Source organism: Anguilla anguilla, chromosome 17 (genome assembly GCF_013347855.1).
Source record: "Anguilla anguilla isolate fAngAng1 chromosome 17, fAngAng1.pri, whole genome shotgun sequence".
Lineage (NCBI taxonomy): Eukaryota > Metazoa > Chordata > Actinopteri > Anguilliformes > Anguillidae > Anguilla > Anguilla anguilla.
The window spans coordinates 20,481,679-20,501,043 of record NC_049217.1 but is presented as its reverse complement, the minus strand read 5'-3'; the positions used below and the strand labels follow the sequence as shown (position 1 = coordinate 20,501,043).

The 19,365-nt window shown below is 43.7% G+C and overlaps 2 protein-coding genes across 2 annotated transcripts; one reads left to right on the top strand and one right to left on the bottom strand.

Moving 5' to 3' along the window:
* Window positions 1-14: 14 nt before the first annotated feature.
* Window positions 15-4,619, bottom strand: napsa (napsin A aspartic peptidase). The gene is made up of 9 exons (XM_035397380.1): window positions 4,397-4,619; window positions 3,707-3,896; window positions 3,462-3,585; window positions 2,896-3,014; window positions 2,479-2,678; window positions 1,644-1,766; window positions 1,407-1,551; window positions 1,129-1,227; window positions 15-978 (listed from the first exon to the last, which is right to left on the bottom strand). Exons 1-9 carry the CDS (start codon window positions 4,465-4,467, stop codon window positions 817-819), a joined length of 1,233 nt encoding a protein of 410 aa, XP_035253271.1. The 5' UTR covers window positions 4,468-4,619; the 3' UTR covers window positions 15-816.
* A 6,666-nt stretch (window positions 4,620-11,285) lies between these two features.
* Window positions 11,286-18,479, top strand: LOC118217133. Its single transcript, XM_035398948.1, has 10 exons — window positions 11,286-11,350; window positions 12,004-12,159; window positions 13,336-13,536; window positions 13,643-13,858; window positions 14,264-14,419; window positions 14,868-15,443; window positions 16,551-16,700; window positions 16,838-16,877; window positions 17,362-17,413; window positions 17,714-18,479. The coding sequence occupies exons 3-10, from the start codon at window positions 13,438-13,440 to the stop codon at window positions 18,477-18,479; spliced, it is 2,055 nt and encodes a 684-aa protein (XP_035254839.1). The 5' UTR covers window positions 11,286-11,350; window positions 12,004-12,159; window positions 13,336-13,437.
* The last annotated feature ends 886 nt before the right edge of the window (window positions 18,480-19,365 follow it).

The window sequence follows — 19,365 nt, the reverse complement described above, 5'->3', positions numbered from 1 at the left end:
TCAAAAACCCAGGCTTACTTTTCCACTATTTAAAACTTTTATTTAGTTAGAAAATAGGATTTTCATTGAATCAATCTGAATTGGTAGGACCTACACAGATAAACACAATGTAGTTTGAAAGTGGACACAATATACAAAAAAAAGTTGTCCAAGTTGTCCACAAAAAAATACCTTTCCATTTACAGGAATCAAGCATACAATTTGCTTACATGTTTAACATTCAAATTATGGCATATCTTCAATATCATCTTTCATCACAGCAGTTTAAATTGCATGCATTTACCCACAGTTCTTATTGGCAGCGCTTTAAATTTGTCCCCCCAACAGTGTGACATTGATCAACAGGGGGGGGGGAAAAGTTTTTTTTTCCGCCCCCCCACTGGTCAACAACCCCGGTCAAGAACAGAAACCGACTCAACACTTTCCCCATCCCCCAGCAGAAGGGTCTTCAATTTAATCAGTCAACATTTCAAGTTTCAAATTCTACAAATCATCAGCTTGTTCTTTGGAATGCTGCCCGAGTTTAAAATGAGCAAAGCACTCGGTCCTCACTCAGCACAAGCTTTTATTGATCTGTACAAAAAGTAATTCATTAAGAAATAAGTTGCATAGAAATAAAATTGCATAGTTAATTTGGTACAATTAGCCTTTCCCATCCCAATCTGTACCGTTTCATAGCTCTGAAAGTAGCAAGCAGAAAACAGAATGGATCAGAGAGGAGTGGCTCTTCCCTTTTTGGGTGGTCTTTGTCCCCTTCTCCAGTAGCCTATGAAATATCTCTCTCTCTCCCCCCTCCTCTCTCTCCCTCTCTCCCCTCTATTTAGCAGGTGCGAAACCCATGCGGTCAGCATCCCTGTCAAACACGCTGTAGTAGCGACCGATGAAGACGTCTCCCAGAATCCACAGGGGCCCGGCTGGAGGGGGAATGTCCATGGCCATGAACCCAGACAGGCAAATCGACACTCCCAGTTGAGATTCCTGCAGTCACGAGAACGGAGATCATCACATTAGGGGCAAAATGACAGGGCCCACAGTGGGCACGATTGTTTCACTGTCCTGCTGTGACAGGGTTTAATCTGGCTGGGTGATGATGAATCATGCCATTCAGAGGGGTGGGCTGTAGGTTACCTTCAGGACATAGTCCTCCCCAGTCAGATTGAACTGCTTTCCTCCAAGAGTGAATGAGATGACTGGGAGAGATGGGATCTTCCCGCAAGGAATCATATACTGGATAACAACAACGGAGAAAGCTAATTTAATGCTCACACTGGCAGGCAAACATGGGAGATTCACCACACACTGCATTTTCATTGGTTATTGAGTTCCTGCTGTGCATTGTTCATTGGTTAGTGAGGTCCTGTTGTGCATGTTCATTGGTTATGGGCTCCCCAAGACCCACTCCTCACCTCTCCCATGAGTAGAGGCAAGGCCCCAATGGCTCTCTGCAGGGCTCGGACTTCCTTCGCAGGCCCTACGATGAGGGAGGTTCCCGTGTCCACAATCGCCTGGCAACCGCCCTTGCAGAGCGCCAGCTGATTCCCAACGGAAACCCTGCAGGTGCAGATTAATGGGCAGTGAAGCGCACGGCGCTCAAACATCAAAGACGGAAAGGGTCTCGCTCGGCGGCCCGGCGGGACGCTCACCCGTCCATGGCGATCTGCCAGTAGGCCTTGCGGGTGACGTTCACGTAGTGCAGCGCTCCCTCGTAGTGCTGGTCATCGGCCCCTCCCAGCACAAGCTCTCCTCCCACTGCTGCTCTAGGGTTCCTAGGAACGAGCACGCGAACTCCCATTCATTTACAATGAGCGCCATGGTGATAATCATCTCTGTTGTAGTCTGAGCAGGCACTGGATCATGAGTTGCAATGTCACCTGGTACGGAGAGCTCTCCAGCGCTTAGAATGACATTCATTACCATTTGAGGAATTTTTCGTTTAGTTTTTTTTTTTTTTTAAAAGGGGAGAAAAAAAAAAAACATTCTGCTGACATTGCTTGTTTATGAATTAAGGCAGTTTCAACCCATAATCACAAACTGTCACCTATTGTATCAGAGATTGTGTCACTCGCATCTCTTATCCAGTGCTGGGAAGTACCTCAAATATTCAGTTTCACTTGGAATATGAGCCACAGTCACAGATAGCTAAGCAATGTCGGGAAAAGAAAGTCACCTTACAAACCATATCACGGGTGTGGGCGGGGGGGGGGGAGGAGTTCCAGACAGAATGATTGACAACAAAGACATGAAGGCACTGCATTCAATGTTTCATCACTAAATGTCACACATTCACAGCATGCTTTGGTGGAGTCCCTGGTTAAAAATGTGAGGGCACGCTGACAGTTGGCTCCAAAACAAATCATCAAATCACAGTCTGGGTGAGGTGGAACCTTACTGTACAGGTAGTTACAGCTACAGGAAGAACCTCTGGGCACACATGACATTTAAGCCGCAGTGTTTTCCCCACCGCCACTCGCCACACACCGGTTAATGTAGAAGGAGAAGATGTTCTGAGGCAGAAGCTTGGCAGCCATGGCGGTGTCAAACACCGGCCGGACGCCAGCGACAGAGATGGACGGGTACCCCATCCCCAGCACCCCGTCGAAGCGCGCCACTGCGAACACGAATCCCGGCTGGGACACGGCCTCGCCAAACTGCTGGCCCGGCACGGTCAACCCAGCTAACTGAGGAGGGAGAAATTTAAACACCAGCAGAGCACAGCATGAGTGAGCTTGCTCAGTAACAGATCCGCATCATTCGTTATAATACAAACTGCTGCTAAACGCAAAAGACTGCAGTTTATTTTTTAACAAAGACACAGTCTGGGGATGAGAAGCTGTACAGGCGGCAGATGAACTGCCTGATGGGAGTTTGTGTATCCAGATGGATGCAGAGACTCACAGAGATGGTGTCCTGGCTGATGTAGCCTGACAAGCTTCCCCTTCCATATTGAATGGAGAACTTTGTTCCGTTGGCCACATAGGAGCTGGACTTCCCGGAATTGTAGCGACGGTGGAGCCCTGCGAGGGGGGGGGGGGGGGGCTCAACATTAATGACACACCTGCGCCACTGCTCTCCCCTGAGGGTAGTCACATGGGGCAGGTGTGCACCCACGACACAGCTGTTCTTATTCCCATTGACGTTGTACAACTAAAGGAGGATGAATGTGTTACCGTAGTAACACTGGGAAAAGGACACAGACACACATGCACCGTTTTTTGCACCTCTCACACATACACGTGTTGGAAAGTTTGATTCTTTAAAATGAACCAGTACATTTGAGTGAGTATATCTAAATGAATCAAACTTTGGAGTTAGTCTTTTGAGTTTTTTCTGAAGACTTCACCGTGTGGCAGGTACAAGATGCCTCGGTTTGGTTTTGTGTAAAAAAAATAAATAAATAATAGATTTGCTCATACAATTTGAAACACACACACACACACACACGCAGCAGGGCTCTGACTCACAGCAGGCAATATCCCAGAAGGAGCAGTGAATGGAGGGCACCCACAGATTGGAGGAGCCTGTATCAAACAGCACAGAGAACTCCTGAGGAGGGGTACCGATGCTGATCACCCCATAATACTGGGCCTGGGGAAAGGGGAGCCACATTATCAGTTATCTAATAATCGATACACGCAAAAGAACAGCTCAAAATTTTGCAACCCCAAGGTTTACTGGTACAGCATTTCTCCCTGTGACCCAGACTTACGTCCATGAAGTTGGTCAGACTCTCAACAGGGACAGTCTTGTTAGGGTTGGGGGCGAGGCCAAGGTCGGCGGGGACATTATCAGCATACTGGTCGGTCATGTGCATTTGTGCCCTGGACTGTAGCTGATCCAGTGTCATCCCATTGTCGCACAGCTGACGGCGCAGAGTGCGCGTTTTCTTCAGTGGGATTCTGGCGGGGACGTTTTCCGTTAGCAATCAATGCACGGGATCAGAGGTGGTCACTACGGCACCTCGGCCATCACGCTACTTGTCTCTCTCGGCCGTTACACCCAGTTGTTAAGAGACTAGCCTACTTCCCGTTTGAAATACGGAAAATCAACTGGATGTAAAAATACTCAAATCGAGACAATCAAACATTATAAATATTTATGTTACCGTTATTGTAGTTAGCACGGCTGATATTTAGGAACCTGAATGTAGCAATCATACAAATATTAGTTAAAAGTAGAGAAAATACTACATCGACACGTGCACCTCGCTCTCGAGATCCACGGACTTGTATAGTTTTACATATTCACATAAATGAATATTCACATAAATGGTTATGCTCTAAAAAAGTTCTCTTTTTCTAAAGAAATCAATGCAAACAGTCAACAACAATTGCTACATTACAACTGAAATGAATAGGATTAAGCTGCAAAACATTTCAAAATGTTTGCAACATTTTACCTGATAACTGCGCCACTGTAAACAATAAATATCGAAATAGCGATGAAAAACAATTTGTGATGACTCATCATTAAATTTCTGAAAGCAAACAGGGAAAATAGTCAATTTCGCTTTCTTATTTAGAACAAGATGAGGCTTCTTAATTGGGAGTGAATACAAATCAATCGTCGCAGGTTTTTCCGCTAGTTATATCCGTATCTGCCCCTCGGCGAATTCTCGGAAGTCCTCGACTTTCTTCGCTCAGTTCCATCCTGATTGGCGAGGGCTCCTAGATCCGGCATACTGATTGGCCAGTATGTTTTTAGATTACCCGCCCCGTCAATCAACAAGTAACGCACTGTGTCACGGGGAGGTCACGAGGCTTGGACAATTTGGTGCATCCTTAATTTGTTTGCACCGGTTTGGCTTTGGAGGAAATGTTTTCAGATAAACATATGAAAACTCCTGCTACTTGTATGTAAGTTTAATACAGTGACTTTGTCCCACAAACACGTTAACCGGCCCCACCCTTGTGACTGCAGAAATATTTTGGTGAATCTCTATGTTATTGAAATACTTTGGAATGGTCATCAAATGAACAACTGTGCAAACAAAGCTTTTTGTTCCATTACAAAAAGCAGGTGATGTATTTGTGGTTATGTTTTTCCAGAAATAGCTTGTTTTGGAAATGACATCTTGCAATATAAACAAATATGCCCTTCAGGAATGTATTTTCCTTCTGTAAGATGCATACTTGGTCGAACCTGTACAATGAAGGATCAGGGAAATGGCATCTGCATTAGCAGTTCTGGAGTGTTCCATGGTGCTCTGTAGGTTCTACTACTGCGGTCTGTGTGAAGAGCAAGTGATCTGGGAAACAATGTGGCACGTTCAAACGCAGCATTTCAGAATTAGTTTCTTTAACTGAGCACATGTGTACTGAAGTATATCTAGGGGTGGAAAGTGTATTGTAAGGGTTAGGGACATGGGCTTGTGACTTTTGTGTTTGATTCCAAAGTGGGGTGATGCAGTTTTACCCTTGAATAAGGTACTTTACCTGAATTGCTTCAGTAAATGTTTGGCTGTAGAAATGGATTGTATGTGAAAGAATGTAAGTTGTGCAAGTCCCTCTGGGTAAAAGTAAACATTTGTGGTCATTTAAACATCCTTTGAGCTTATTTTATATTGACATATTTTGCAAGCCACCAGCCAATAAATTTGTGAAGAGCTAGATGAAGATATGTAACAGCTCTGAGCTGTATTCTGCACGACTGCAACCATGCAGCTCTGATCTGTACACAACACTAATGCAGTCATGCAGCTCTAATCTGTAGACAGCGCTAATGCGGCCATGCAGCTCTGATCTGTATACAGCACTAATGCAGCAACACAGCTCCGATCTGTACACAACAATAATGCAGTCATGCAGCTCTGATCTGTATACCGCACTAATGCAGCATGCAGCTCTGATCTGTGCACAACACTAATGCGGCCTTGCAGCTCTGATCTGTGCACAACACTAATGAAGCCATGCCGCTCTGATCCGTACACAGAACTAATGCAGCAACACAGCTCTGATCTGTATACAGCACTAATGCAGCCATGCAGCTCTGATCTGTACGCAACACTAATGCAGCCATGCAGCTCAGATCTGTACACAACACTAATGCAGCCATGCAGCTCTGATCTGTACGCAACACTAATGCAGCCGTGCAGCTCTGATCTGTGCACAACACTAATGCGGCCTTGCAGCTCTGATCTGTACACAGCACTAACGCAGCCATGCAGCTCTGATCTGTGCACAGCACGAATGCAGCCATGCAGCTCTGATCTGTACACAGCACGAATGCAGCCTTGCAGCTCTGATCTGTACACAGCACTAATGCAGCATGCAGCTTTGATCTGTGCACAACACTAATGCAGCCATGCAGCTCTGATCTGTACACAACACTAATGCGGCCTTGCAGCTCTGATCTGTACACAACACTAATGCAGCATGCAGCTCTGATCTGTGCACAACACTAATACAGCCATACAGCTCTGATCTGTGCACAACACTAATGCAGCCATGCAGCTCTGATCTGTACACAACACTAATGCGGCCTTGCAGCTCTGATCTGTACACAGAACTAATGCAGCATGCAGCTCCGATCTGTACACAGCACTAATGCAGCCATGCAGCTCTGATCTGTGCACAACACTAATGCAGCCATGCAGCTCTGATCTGTCCACAACACTAATGCAGCCTTGCAGCTCTGATCTGTACACAACACTAATGCAGCATGCAGCTCTGATCTGTCCACAACACTAATGCGGCCTTGCAGCTCTGATCTGTACACAACACTAATGCAGCATGCAGCTCTGATCTGTACACAACACTAATGCAGCCATACAGCTCTGATCTGTGCACAACACTAATGCAGCCATGCAGCTCTGATCTGTACACAGCACTAATGCAACATGCAGCTCCGATCGGTACACAGCACTAATGCAGCCATGCTGCTCTGATCTGTGCACAGCACTAATGCAGCCATGCAGCTCTGATCTGTGCACAACACTAATGCAGCTATGATCTGTACACAGCACTAATGCAGCCATGCAGCTCTGATCTGTGCACAACACTAATGCAGCTCTGATCTGTACACAGCACTAATGCAGCATGCAGCTCTGAACTGTATACAGAACTTGTGCAGGCATGCAGTGTGTCTGGTCGGTTCCCGCAAATATCAATGCATGGCGCCCTATACAAGAAGAACAAGGAAATTCCTTTCAAGTCACAAAGCCAAGAGCCGTGCCTTCATGTTGCAAGGCAACATGAAGAGACACACCCCTGTCGTCCTTCAGGTCTTTTGACTTGCTGTATATTAGCGATAGACAGAGAGAGAAGCCCAAGGGTGAGGGTGCAGGAAGCGGGGCATAGCATCGCCCCTCTGGCCCGCAGTACAGTTGGGCGCAAGACCATGTGAAACACAGGAATTAAAGGGAACAGAAGCTGAGAAGTCCAGCGTAACACAGGACAGAGCGCGAGACTGGACTTAGGTGAAACCGTGTAAACATGACCGAGGTAAATGAGATTTCTTATGAGACATGTCTGTTAGAAAAAAAAAGCATTTCATCGGGACAAAATAGAGAGAAGGATTAAAATGTTTTTTTTGTTTTTGTTTTTGTACTGCTTTTTTGTCAAATCTTCATGGTTGAAATAAATGTTTATTTCTGAAGTAAAAAAAAAAAAACTAATGGAGGAGAAGAGAGGGGAAAGTAAACATTAGCTTTGTGATACTTTTGTGACTTATTTTTACCTTATTTAGAAAGTTGTTCAATCCTCAAGTGCTGTGACCACCACTGCACACTCCCTTGACATCCAAAAAAAAACAAAAACTGGTTCTACCAGCAAGAATGAAGCTATGTTAAAATTACTGACAAACATGAATTTAAAAGGGCAGATAACTGCTGTCAACACTCTAATTCACAAAACACTAAGGTCATATCTGTTCACAGTGCAATGAGGAAATGTCTGTTATGATCCACAAAATAAGGTATTAAGAAGTAAGTAATCACATATGAATACTATAAATGCTGAAATGAGATTACTAAAAATGCTTAATCCTAAATTCAGTTCAAACCTTCTTCTAAATCAACAGCCTATACCAAAGTGCAACTTATCAGAGAAAGTCATGAGGAGGTGGGACATGGAATTATGAAAAATGAAATCTGTATTTTTATAAGCCTCTCTTAACTGTGACAAGTGCATTTTGATTTAAATACTTAAATCACAGCATAACTGGTGCATTATGACCAGTCTGATATGACCAGCTTTTATTGGATGAGGTTCATCTCATGGAATATTTTATTCAGAAAGTTTAAGAAAGGCAGAACACATTGCTTAGCTCACACAAAGCATTTACAACATAAGAATCAAGTGTATGTACCAGTACCAGTAGGCTTGAATGATGCTGCCAGAATGATGATGCTTCATGAACTTTAAGTACACACCGACAGTGTTCTACCTGACTCTGCTGTCCAATCCCCTTTCCATATAGCCACCCACCCCACTCCCCGGGGCCACATTAAATGGTGCGATCAAGAGGAATTTAGAAATAAGTGGCCGGGGTCCTCCCATAGGCAGCGACACACAAAGAGAAAATGAAACTAAGGTAAGACTTCGTTCTAAATGATGACAATTGTATGCCTTTTCCTATTGGCTAGCCTAGCCTTATATAACCAAAATATATATTTTAATTAATTTTGCTACATTTAAGAAAAATAAAATTCAATTTAACCACTTAACCTCTACTTCCTTTTGACATGGCCGCTGTGCTCGTACAAGCCGTCACCAATTTCAGAATTTTTTTTTTAACCCTTTTTTCGTGACCTCAGATTAGCCACATGGAGCGAAGTGCATCTTTGCACATGCGTGAGACCCTGCGACCAGTACCACTGCCCAGGTCCAAAACCCACATTGAACCTGTTTCCAAGGAACCTGGACGGTTCCAGAGATGTCAGGACCAGCAGAAAGCAACACAGGGAGTAAAGGTAGCAGTCCTGTTATTGACTGTCACTCTCAGTTAAAAACACCCACAGAACTGGCTCTCTAATCATTCCCTGCGTCTAACTGGCTGAATAATCCCTTGCATTCCCTAGCCACATTTATTCCCCACGTCCTCACTCCAAAATGGATGTTTTCAGTTCTCAGTTGACCTGCCTGGTTCAAAAAAAAATAAAAAAGAATCAATGATCAAGAATACTGGAATGTGATGAGGAAGCAGGGAGACACCCATAGGAGTACAGACGGGCAGAAGGGCAAGTGATTCAGATGGAAAAGTAATACAGGCAGAATTCTGTATTAGCAGGACAGGACAGCGGTGCTGACGCCAACCGACTACAATGAAAGGTGCAACGGAACATTAGCACCAGCGCTCACTCTAAGTAAAGTAAAAATACTTTAGATAAAAATAAAGTTACAAAAACCAGTGATGTTCAGCCATGCTACCTAACTGCCATCAGAATACTCATCACGTGTATGTAGGCCTACTCTATGTATGTATGTATGTATGCAATAGGGGAACGTAAAATTTGAAATGGGATGTTTGAGAACAGGGGCAGTAGAATCAGTCTGAAGGTGACTACAGAAACCCTGTTTTTGTGGAGTCATGGTGCACTCCTCAGCCCTGCTGCGGGTGTTTGTGGGTGTCTTATAAAATTATGGCTTTGTTACGGCCCATAGATGTTTGAAGAAGAGGAAGATGGGGGAAGATGTAGTCCATTACTCCCGAGCCAGAGTTTTCCACAGCCGCCGAACTCCCATTCCCATTTGTGGGTCTCTAATAAAATCTATGCTTTTTTGTGACACCCCGTAGATGCTTGAAGAAGATGAGGAAAAAGAGCCCTGCAGCCCATTGCTCCCGAGCCAGAGTTTGCCACAGCCACCGAGCCCCCATTCCTCAGCCTCGGCCTTACCCCTGCCCCCTCCCCCTCCCCCTCCCTGCTCTGAGCAAGAACAGATCCCACTCTACCTGGAAATTCTGCCAGAGGAGACAAGACCCACTGAGGTAAGATGCTAACACTGCAAGAGATTGGCGAGACATTATGATACAACACTAGGTGTACAGTTCAAAATACTGTTCTAGGAAAGTATCTTCAGTTTTTCCTTTGTTATTATACACATATGTTGTATTATTATACTTCTGAAATTTATGATTACACGCATGCAATTTATTATTATACACATGTCATTTATTATTACATAATTTATTTATAAGTATATATGCATTGTTTTCTCATACACATACTGTAGTTTATAATTATGCATAGAAAATATTTAATTAGCTTGCCTTATATTGCAGCTATATTATTATGAAATGTTTTTGCTAATTTTTCTTTTTTTTTCAAATAGAATTTAGAAACTATCACTTAACCTCTGCTTTCTTCTGACATGGTCTCTCCTTGATCATACAAGAGCTCACCATTTCCATAACATTGTTTTTACCCTGTTTCCATGACCTCAGGTTAGCAACTTGGAGCGAAGTACGTCTTTGCTCATGCTCAAACCCAAGCAACTAACTCCAGTGCACAGATCCAAGTCCGACTCTGAACCCGTTTTCCGGAAACTTGCGTCGTTCTTTACTAGTCGAGACCAACAGAAAGCAAACCGGGGAGCCAAGGTATCAGTTTTGTTATTGTCTCTCTTTGTCAGTTAAAAACACCCACAAAACTGGCTCTCTAATCATTCCCTGCATCTGACTGGCTCAATAATCCCTTGCATTCCCTAGCCACATTGATTGCCCTGGTCATCATTTATTTCATCTTTATTTAACCAGTTTTCCTTCTTGCTTAAATAAAGATAATAATCTCTATTATTATCACATTCACTCTCTGGGATGTCATCGTAACTGCATGTTTACAGCTCAGGTTTGCTGTGATTTATTGCTGCTTATTGTTGCTCATGTCAAGTTTATCGATGTGCTTTCTGTGTTCCTCATACCACTGCGATGGCAGAAACCTTTGGATAATTGCACTCGGAACCCACGCCCTGAACGGCCACCGCCTCCCAACTTCAGCAAGAGCCGTGGAGGTCATAAAGCGCTCCTCCCAGTACAGATGTCCACCGGGGCGCCCTTGAATGGTAGGGACACGCAGGATGGAGGCAGTGAAAGCAGGCTGAAGGTGACTACAGAAACCCCCTTTTTGTGGACTTGTGTTACACGCCTCAGTATTTGTGGGTCTCTAATAAAATCTATGCTTTTTTGTGACACCCCGTAGATGCTCGAAGAAGATGAGGAAAAAGAGCCCTGCAGCCCATTGCTCCCGAGCCAGAGTTTGCCACAGCCGCCGAGCCCCCATTCCTCAGCCTCGGCCTTACCCCTGCCCCCTCCCCCTCCCCCTCCCCCTCCCCTTCCCCCTCCCAATTCTGTGTCTGAGGATGGACAGATCCCACTCTACCTGGAAATTCTGCCGGAGGAGACAAGACCCCCTGAGGTGAAATGCTAACACTACAACAGATCAGTGAAATGACAGATATTATGTTGTGGCACTAGGTGATGTCTCCAGCTTCTCCATCATTATACACATGCAATGTATTAATATACACATGTAATTTATAATTTTATACACGTCATTTATTATTGTACACGTGCAATTCATCATTACACACATACAATTCATTACCTTGCGCACTATATGACCAAAAGTATCTGGGCACCCCTTGGTCTGGGGCTGCTTTTTTTGGATGGGCTGGGCCTCTTAGTTCCTGTGAAGGCAAGATGTCAGGTATCCACATATAGTACTTTTGGCCATATAGTGTGTATGTAATTTATAATTATACACATGCAATTTATTATTACATACATCCAATGTATTATTATACTCATGTAATGCATTGTATACACATGTAGTTTATTATTATAGATAGGAAACGTATTATTGGCTGGCCTTATATGGCCCAGATATTGTAGGTCCATAAGTATTATAAGGTTGTATTAATTTTCCTACATTCTATTTATTTTTAATTTTCAAAATTAAATTTAAAAAGTACCACTTCACCTCTGCTTCCTTCTGACATCCCCCTCCATGGGCATAGAAGCGAGAACAATTTCCATAATATTCTTTTGACCCTCTTTCCGTGACCTCAGGTTAGCCACCTGGAGCGAAGCACATCTTTGCTCACGCTCAAATCTGAGCCGCCAACACCAGTGCACAGATCCAAGTCCCACTCCGAACTCCTTTTCCGGAAACTAGCGTTGCTCCAGATCAGTCAGGACCAACAGAAGGCAGACCAGGGAGCAAAGGTAGCAGTCCTGTTATTGACTCTCACTCTCAGTTAAAACACATACAAAACTGGCTCTCTAATGATTCCCTGCAGCTGACTGGCTGAATAATCCCGTAATCTGTAGCCACATTGATTCCCTGTGTCATCCCTACAAAACAGAAGTGAGTTCTCAGTTGACGTACCTGGTTAAATAAATGTTAAATCAATAAATAAATAAAATTAAGGTTAGCTGGTGCTCTAATTTAGGTGGTCTAGCAAGGCATGAGACAGGGTAACAACACTGCTGTGAACTGAAACAACATTACATTTAATTATGTTGATAAATCAAGAATACTGGAACATGTTAAAGAAATGGGTGGGGGTGGGGGGAGGCACCCACAGAACCACAAAGAAGCAGAAGTGTTTCATGTAGAACAATTCTGCAATCAATTCTGAGATTGCAATTGTGGTTGGAATGAAAACCAGCATATATAGGGGCCACTTGGACCAGGTTTGGAAATCACTGCTCTAAAACAATAAAAATGGTCTTGAAAAAAATGTTTTTTTAAAAAGCTGTGACTTTCAGCCATGCTACTTATCTGCCTTCAGAATACTCAGCAGGTGTGTATGAAATAGGGGAAAATAAGATTTGACATGCCATAATCCAGTGCCTGTTGCCCCTACTTACCTGTAATAAATTATTACTTCCTTATGCAAATGAGCAAAACAACAAAACATTCATATGATTCATATGTTTTTGGAATGAGGAAATGACCTTTAAGATATGAAACAGTGTAGCAGGATGGTAGCATACCATAATAATTGTTTGGGAATGATACCTGCACCACCAGTGTTCTGGGTTTGTTTCCCTATTGGGGTGCTGCTTTTAACAAATTAAGATGAGCTGCTTCAGTAGAAATCTCCAGCTGAATGAATTGATTGTATTGTGTGGTGGTGAATATAAACGGCACGATTTCCTCTGGGTGAGAACATCTGTTAAAGGTAAAATGAAGCCAAGAAGCATCCAGTCAGGATGGAGGTACTGCATAGTGTGTACTGTAATCTCTATTATCATCGCATTAACTCTGTGGGATGTCATGGTAATACCCGAAACACCATATTTGCAGTTCAGGTTTACTGTGATTTTTTGTTGCTTATTGCATCTGTCAAGTTTATCGTTGTGCTTTCTGTGTTCCTCATACCACTGTGATGGCAGAAACCATTGGATACTTGCCATCGGAGCTCACGCCCCGAACGGCCACCACCTCCTAACTTCAGCAAGAGCCGTGGAGGTCATAAAGCGCTCCTCTCAGTACAGATGTCCACCAGGGCGGCCTTGAATGGTAGGGACACTCAGGATGGGGACAATAAAAGCCCTCCAGGTGGCCGTGACACGCAGGATGGAGGCAGTCTGAAGGTGACTACAGAAACCCCTTTTTTTGTGGATTCGTGGTACACCCCTCAGCCCTGCTGCGGGTGTTTGTAGTTCTCTAATAAAATGTTCGCTTTTTTACGGCCCATAGATGTTTGAAAAAGATGAAGATGATGAAAAAGAGCCCTGCAGCCCATTGCTCCCGAGCCAGAGTTCGCCACAGCCGCCGAGCCCCCATTCCTCAGCCTCGGCCTTACCCCTGCCCCCTCCCCCTCCCCCTCCCCTTCCCCCTCCCAATTCTGTGTCTGAGGATGGACAGATCCCACTCTACCTGGAAATACTGCCGGAGGAGACAAGACCCACTGAGGTGAGATGCTAACTCTGCAAGAGATTAACGGTTGGACAGACAATATGATATAGCACTAGGTGATGTGTCCAGTTCAAAAAAATATTCAGGGAAAATGTCTCTTCATCATTATACAGATGCAATTTATTATTATACACATGGATTGTATTACGATACACAAGCAAAGTATTATATGCATACTATTTATTATTATGGTCATTAAATGTATTATTGCCTGGGCTTTTATGACCCAAATATCGTTGCTGCATTATTATTATATATTTTTATTAATTTTCTTAAATGTTTTAAAATTAAATTCAGAAGGTCCTCCTTAACCTCTGCTTCTTTTTGACATGGCCTCTCCTTAGTCATACAAGAGCTCACCATTACTATAACACTCTTTTGACCCTGTTTTCGTGACCTCAGGTTAACCACCTGGAGCGAAGCACATCTTTGCTCACGCTCAAATCTGAGCCACCAACGCCAGTGCACAGATCCAAGTCCCACTCCGAACTCCTTTTCCGGAAACCAGCGTGGCTCCGGATCGGTCGGGACCAACAGAAAGCAAACCAGGGAGCAAAGGTAGCAGTCCTGTTATTGACTCTCACGCTCAGTTAAAACCCTCGCAAAACTCACAGAACTGGCTCTCTAATAATTCCCTGTGTCTGGCTGGCTGAATAATCCCTTGCATTCCCTAGCCACATTGATTCCTCAGGTCATCCCTGCAAAGGAGAAGTTCTCAGTTGTCCTTCCTGCTTAAATAAAGATTAAATAAATGAACAAAATAAGATTAGCTGATGCTCTGATCCACATGGTCTAGCAATACATGAAACAAGGTAACATCACCTCTGTGAATGGAATCAACATTACATCTCTTTTATTATCATTATCACATTGACCATGCTACAGTAATACCAAGACACCATATTTGCAGTGTATGTTTATTGTGATTTAATGTTGTATATTATTGCTCCCATTGAGTTTGAGGTTTGAAGTACTTTCTGTGTTCCTCTTACCACTGCGATGGCAGAAACCTTTGGATACTTGCCATCGGAGCTCACGCCCTGAACGGCCACCACCTCCCAACTTCAGCAAGAGCCGTGGAGGTCATAAAGCGCTCCTCCCAGTACAGATGTCCACCTGGGGACCCTCAAATAGCTGTGACACCCAGTACAAGGACAGTAAAACCCCTCCAGTTGGCTTTGACACTGAGTGCGAGGACAGCAAAACCCCTCCAGCTGGCTTTGACACTGAGTGTGAGGACAGAATAGACCCTCCAGGTTCCAGTGACACTCAATACGATGATAAAACTTATCCAGTTGTATGTGACACTCAGTACAAGGACAGCAAAACCCCTCCATTTGCCAGTGACACTCAGTACGGGGACAGTGAAACCTCTCTAGGTTCCTGTGACACTCTGTACACGGACATAATAACCCCTCCAGGAGCCAGCGACACTGGGTACGAGGACAGAAAAACCCCTCCAGGGGCCAGCGACACTGGGTACGAGGACAGAAAAACCCCTCCATTTGCCAGTGACGCTCAGTACAAGGACAGTGAAACCTCTCTAGGTGCCTGTGACACTCAGTACAAGGGCAGCCTGAAGGTAACTACAGAAATCCCTTTCTTGTGGATTCATGGCACATGCAATTTATTATTAAACCATGCAATGTATTTTATATGGATTGCGTGCAATGTATTTTATGCATAATTTAATCACAAAAGCAAAATAATTGTCCTTCTCACTAACAGCTGCTGTTATTTTTACTGTCTGCACTAAATGATGTAGCCTATGATGGAAAATGCTGCTGTACTTTAGGTTATCTGACATACCAACGTGACATGTAGGGGGCGACATAGCTCAGGAGGTAAGACCGATTGTCTGGCAGTCGGAGGGTTGCCGGTTCAAACCCCACCCTGGGCATGTCGAAGTGTTCTTGAGCAAGACACCTAACCCCTAACTGCTCTGGCGAATGAGAGGCATCAATTGTAAAGCGCTTTGGATAAAAGCGCTATATAAATGCAGTCCATTTACCATTTACATGTGGACTTAATTTGTTCTTTCAGCATTCCGGGTAGATCAGTAATCTAAACCCAAAACCCAAAAACAAACATTACGCCTACTGTCAGCAGCATAATTCTGCAGTCCTAACTATGGTGCCATTTTCTATAGCACTCTGGTTCCTTCATTACAGACCCTGTGCAGTCACTCACCTTTCTTGTAATTAAAGTGTTCATTAAGTCACAAAGTGAAGGTAGATGCATTTACTTTTTTTCAAATTTATGAATGGTAAAGTAACCAAAATAATAACATTTCATTTTGAGGTGAAGTATGTCATTGGAGGTGTGGCATTGCTTGTCTGTGGTGCATAAATATTCACTTCAAATTTAGTTCTAATTGGCAGCCCGCAAAAACATTCACACCATTAATTGGTTGACATGTAAATGTGTGAATTGAGCAAGAAAATGGTGTTTGAAAGATTAATACCATTCCTGTAATGTGCAGTTGCTTTCAGTATAAAAAAATTGACATCTCAACATCTCAACAGTATAAAATAGGCATGATATCAGTGTTTGTTTTCCTGTTCTAATGTATGTATAATATAACTATTAGAAGTTATGACTTTGATTTCACATGTTCTTTAATTGTATACAAAAAAATAAAATAAAATCTGAAGTTGAATTTGGATAAATATATGTTGTCGTATCGTAGGCAATCAGGAGCAAGGCGGTCCATGATTTTTTCTCCAAAAGACCACTGCCACCAATCCCCCAATCAAAGTCACAGTCAGAGCCATTGTACGAGGAACTGGGCTGGTGCTCATGCGTTAAAAACGAGGATTCGGAGGAACGCAAGCCTGAGGTGAGATGAGGGGCATCTTCATAAGGATGTAGACTGAAAATTTGCATGGTTCCCTCATCATATCCTCTCATTAGAAAAACAAGTTTTAAAAGGGTGATGTTTTTCTGCTAACCATCATGCCACCATTTCTGCTTTAGGACATCGAGGTACTGATGGCCTGGTGGCGCACCATAGAAGGTGAGTTACTTCACTGCATTATCATTCTGCTGATAAGTCTGTAGGAACCATAGAGCGTATCGTAGAGTTCAGTGGTAGGAACCATCTAGTGAAATCTGCCTCTCCCCTTGCCTGGGTGTCCCTGAATGATGCCCTTTGGGATTGAAGATGGCAGTGGGACGTGTTTGACTGTCTTACTTAAAGGGCATCATTTTAGGACCGTTCCCTTGACAGGTGCGAGGTTACACAAAATGTAATTGGTCATTTTCTTCATACGTGATGCACTACATTGGATACACACAGTGTAATGGATTCCATCTGTTAGGCACAGAGGTGTAATTACCAAAACGGTGGAATTTCAAAAATGGCGTCATTCGGACCAATTGACTCCTCATTGGATAAAACGCTATCACATATTGCATTCTGGTAATGACACTGGTATGGGCAGTTTGGTGTCTCATAAATCCCTCATGCCTGCCTCTGTCTTGCTGTGATCCTGTTTCAGAGTGGGATAACATGCCACTGGATTATGAACTCAAGGAAGAGGAGGAAATCAGGTAAGAGCTGAGTGACAGCCAAGCTGAAGATCCAAGCACGAGTTAAGACTCTATGGTAACAAAGTATACCACACAGCCTGTCATTTCAGTACATTTACCACTCTCGACTGGGTAAGCATTTCTTAGTTTTGCATGTAAAGATGGGAGAAAGGAAGATGAATGTTATGTATTGGATTTGACGCAACCAGTTCTGTCTGCCAAATTTTAGTGGCCCAAAGGTGGGAGTTGACTTGAGTTTTAAGGTGAAATGACGTTGTACCTCTGTGCTCTGTGTTCTTATGTACTGAACTGTGTTTCCAGGGTATTCACTCTCACAGCCTACAGGATCAAGATGGGACTTCGTCTCTTCAACTGCCTTTTGTCCAAGAACAGCGAGAGTCTGCAGAACCGCATAACTGAGCTGAACACCACTGCGGACAACTTGGACAAAACGCGCAAGAGGGCCAAAATTGCCACCATGACTGGGGGCACAACGGGGACAGTAGGAGGGGTAGCGGTCGTAGCAGGCTTAGTCCTCGCCCCCCTGACCTTGGGCGCCTCTCTGGTGGTGTCGGCAGTAGGGGTGGGTGTGGCGACGGCTGGTGGGTTGACGGGAGCCTCAGCAGCCCTCACCAACAAAGTCAACAGCAACCTGGACAGGAAGAGGGTGGAGAAGATTGTGCTGGACTACTGGGACGAGGTTTCGGACATTGAGAGGTGCCTCCATTTTGTGTGCCTGGGGATGGGATGGCTGGGACAGCAGGACGCCTCCAGGCTGAGGGTCGCTGACGAGGAGACAGTGGCTGTGGCAAGGCTGGCGGAGGTTGCTAGGGGCAACAGCAGCTCCATCCAAACCGCCTGTCAGTCCTTAGAAATCCTGCAGAAGTTCTCCCTGGACATGGACGACTTCTTCACCAATGGGGAGAGCCAGAAGGTGAAGAAGGGCACAGAGACCAAATTCGCCGACAAGATCCGCAGTCTTGCCCAACAACTGCAGGATGGGCTGGACAGTTTGATGACAATCCGGGAGAACCTCACCTTGGCAGCCAGCACAACTGGAGTGTATGAGGAGCCCAGATACTGCTGAGTGTGACCCTGTGCAATTTCAATAATAAATGGTAAAATCACATTTTTTTCCCCACAACCAAAACAAATTCAATTAGTGTACTATTTCTGTGACTAGATATTCAACCACTGATATTGAAAGAACAAGAGTGTATTTGAATGGTTATGCTTCTTCACAACCTATTTCAACATAATTTCTCAGTAGCACTTACCACTGAATAAAGCAACCTAATAGAGGTATATAAAATATTGCCTCACCATTGCTCAAAGGTGGTGTGGTTTTATTATTTCTTTCCAAAAACCACCAGAGGACAGTCTTGTGCAAAGCATGGCTTGTTTTACACAGAGTGTAAGTACATGTCTATAGTTTTACACCTTCCTGGTTATGCTCCTGTACAAAGAGACATACTAAACAGTTTTGTATTGAAGACATTATACAATACCGTTCTCCCTCACCAGTTTTGGTAACATTCTGTGTCTTTTAAATGGGTTACTCAGCAAATCTCGTCCTTAAAACGGCTTTCTGTATATATGTAGTGTAGGCACATGTATAGGATCAACTTTCCTCATCCTTTTCTTTTCAATACAGCTGTAGATATTTTTTATTGTAGCCTACGTGTTTTTATGTTGTCTGTTCAGAATGAAAAAAAAAATTCATGTAGGCTACTCGTTACATATGTTGTTCTTTATTCCTTTCTGACGATAAGAATAAAAATGTTATTTTTAAAAATAAAATCACTTACGGGTCAATTCAGTGTTTTCACGTAGGAAATTGGTTTTCATGGAAAGCGGTTTCTAAGCAATACGCTTCATTTTATGGCATGGAGTATGATAACATTGTTCATTTTTTTTATTTTAGAACATAAATAATCTTCTAGTGTACAAAGGAAGAGTAGGAAAAATCTGAC

Excerpts from the sequence above, each read along its gene's own strand:
- LOC118217133 (XM_035398948.1), top strand. The coding sequence starts at position 13,438 with ATGTCCACCAGGGCGGCCTTGAATGGTAGGGACACTCAGGATGGGGAC. Across the intron at positions 16,701-16,837 it reads CGGAGGAACGCAAGCCTGAG|GACATCGAGGTACTGATGGC; the intron begins GTGAGATGAGGG and ends TTTCTGCTTTAG. Across the intron at positions 16,878-17,361 it reads CTGGTGGCGCACCATAGAAG|AGTGGGATAACATGCCACTG; the intron begins GTGAGTTACTTC and ends ATCCTGTTTCAG.
- napsa (XM_035397380.1), bottom strand. The coding sequence starts at position 4,467 with ATGATGAGTCATCACAAATTGTTTTTCATCGCTATTTCGATATTTATT. Across the intron at positions 3,586-3,706 it reads GTCTGACCAACTTCATGGAC|GCCCAGTATTATGGGGTGAT; the intron begins GTAAGTCTGGGT and ends CCCTTTCCCCAG. Across the intron at positions 1,228-1,406 it reads TGCCTCTACTCATGGGAGAG|TATATGATTCCTTGCGGGAA; the intron begins GTGAGGAGTGGG and ends GTTGTTATCCAG.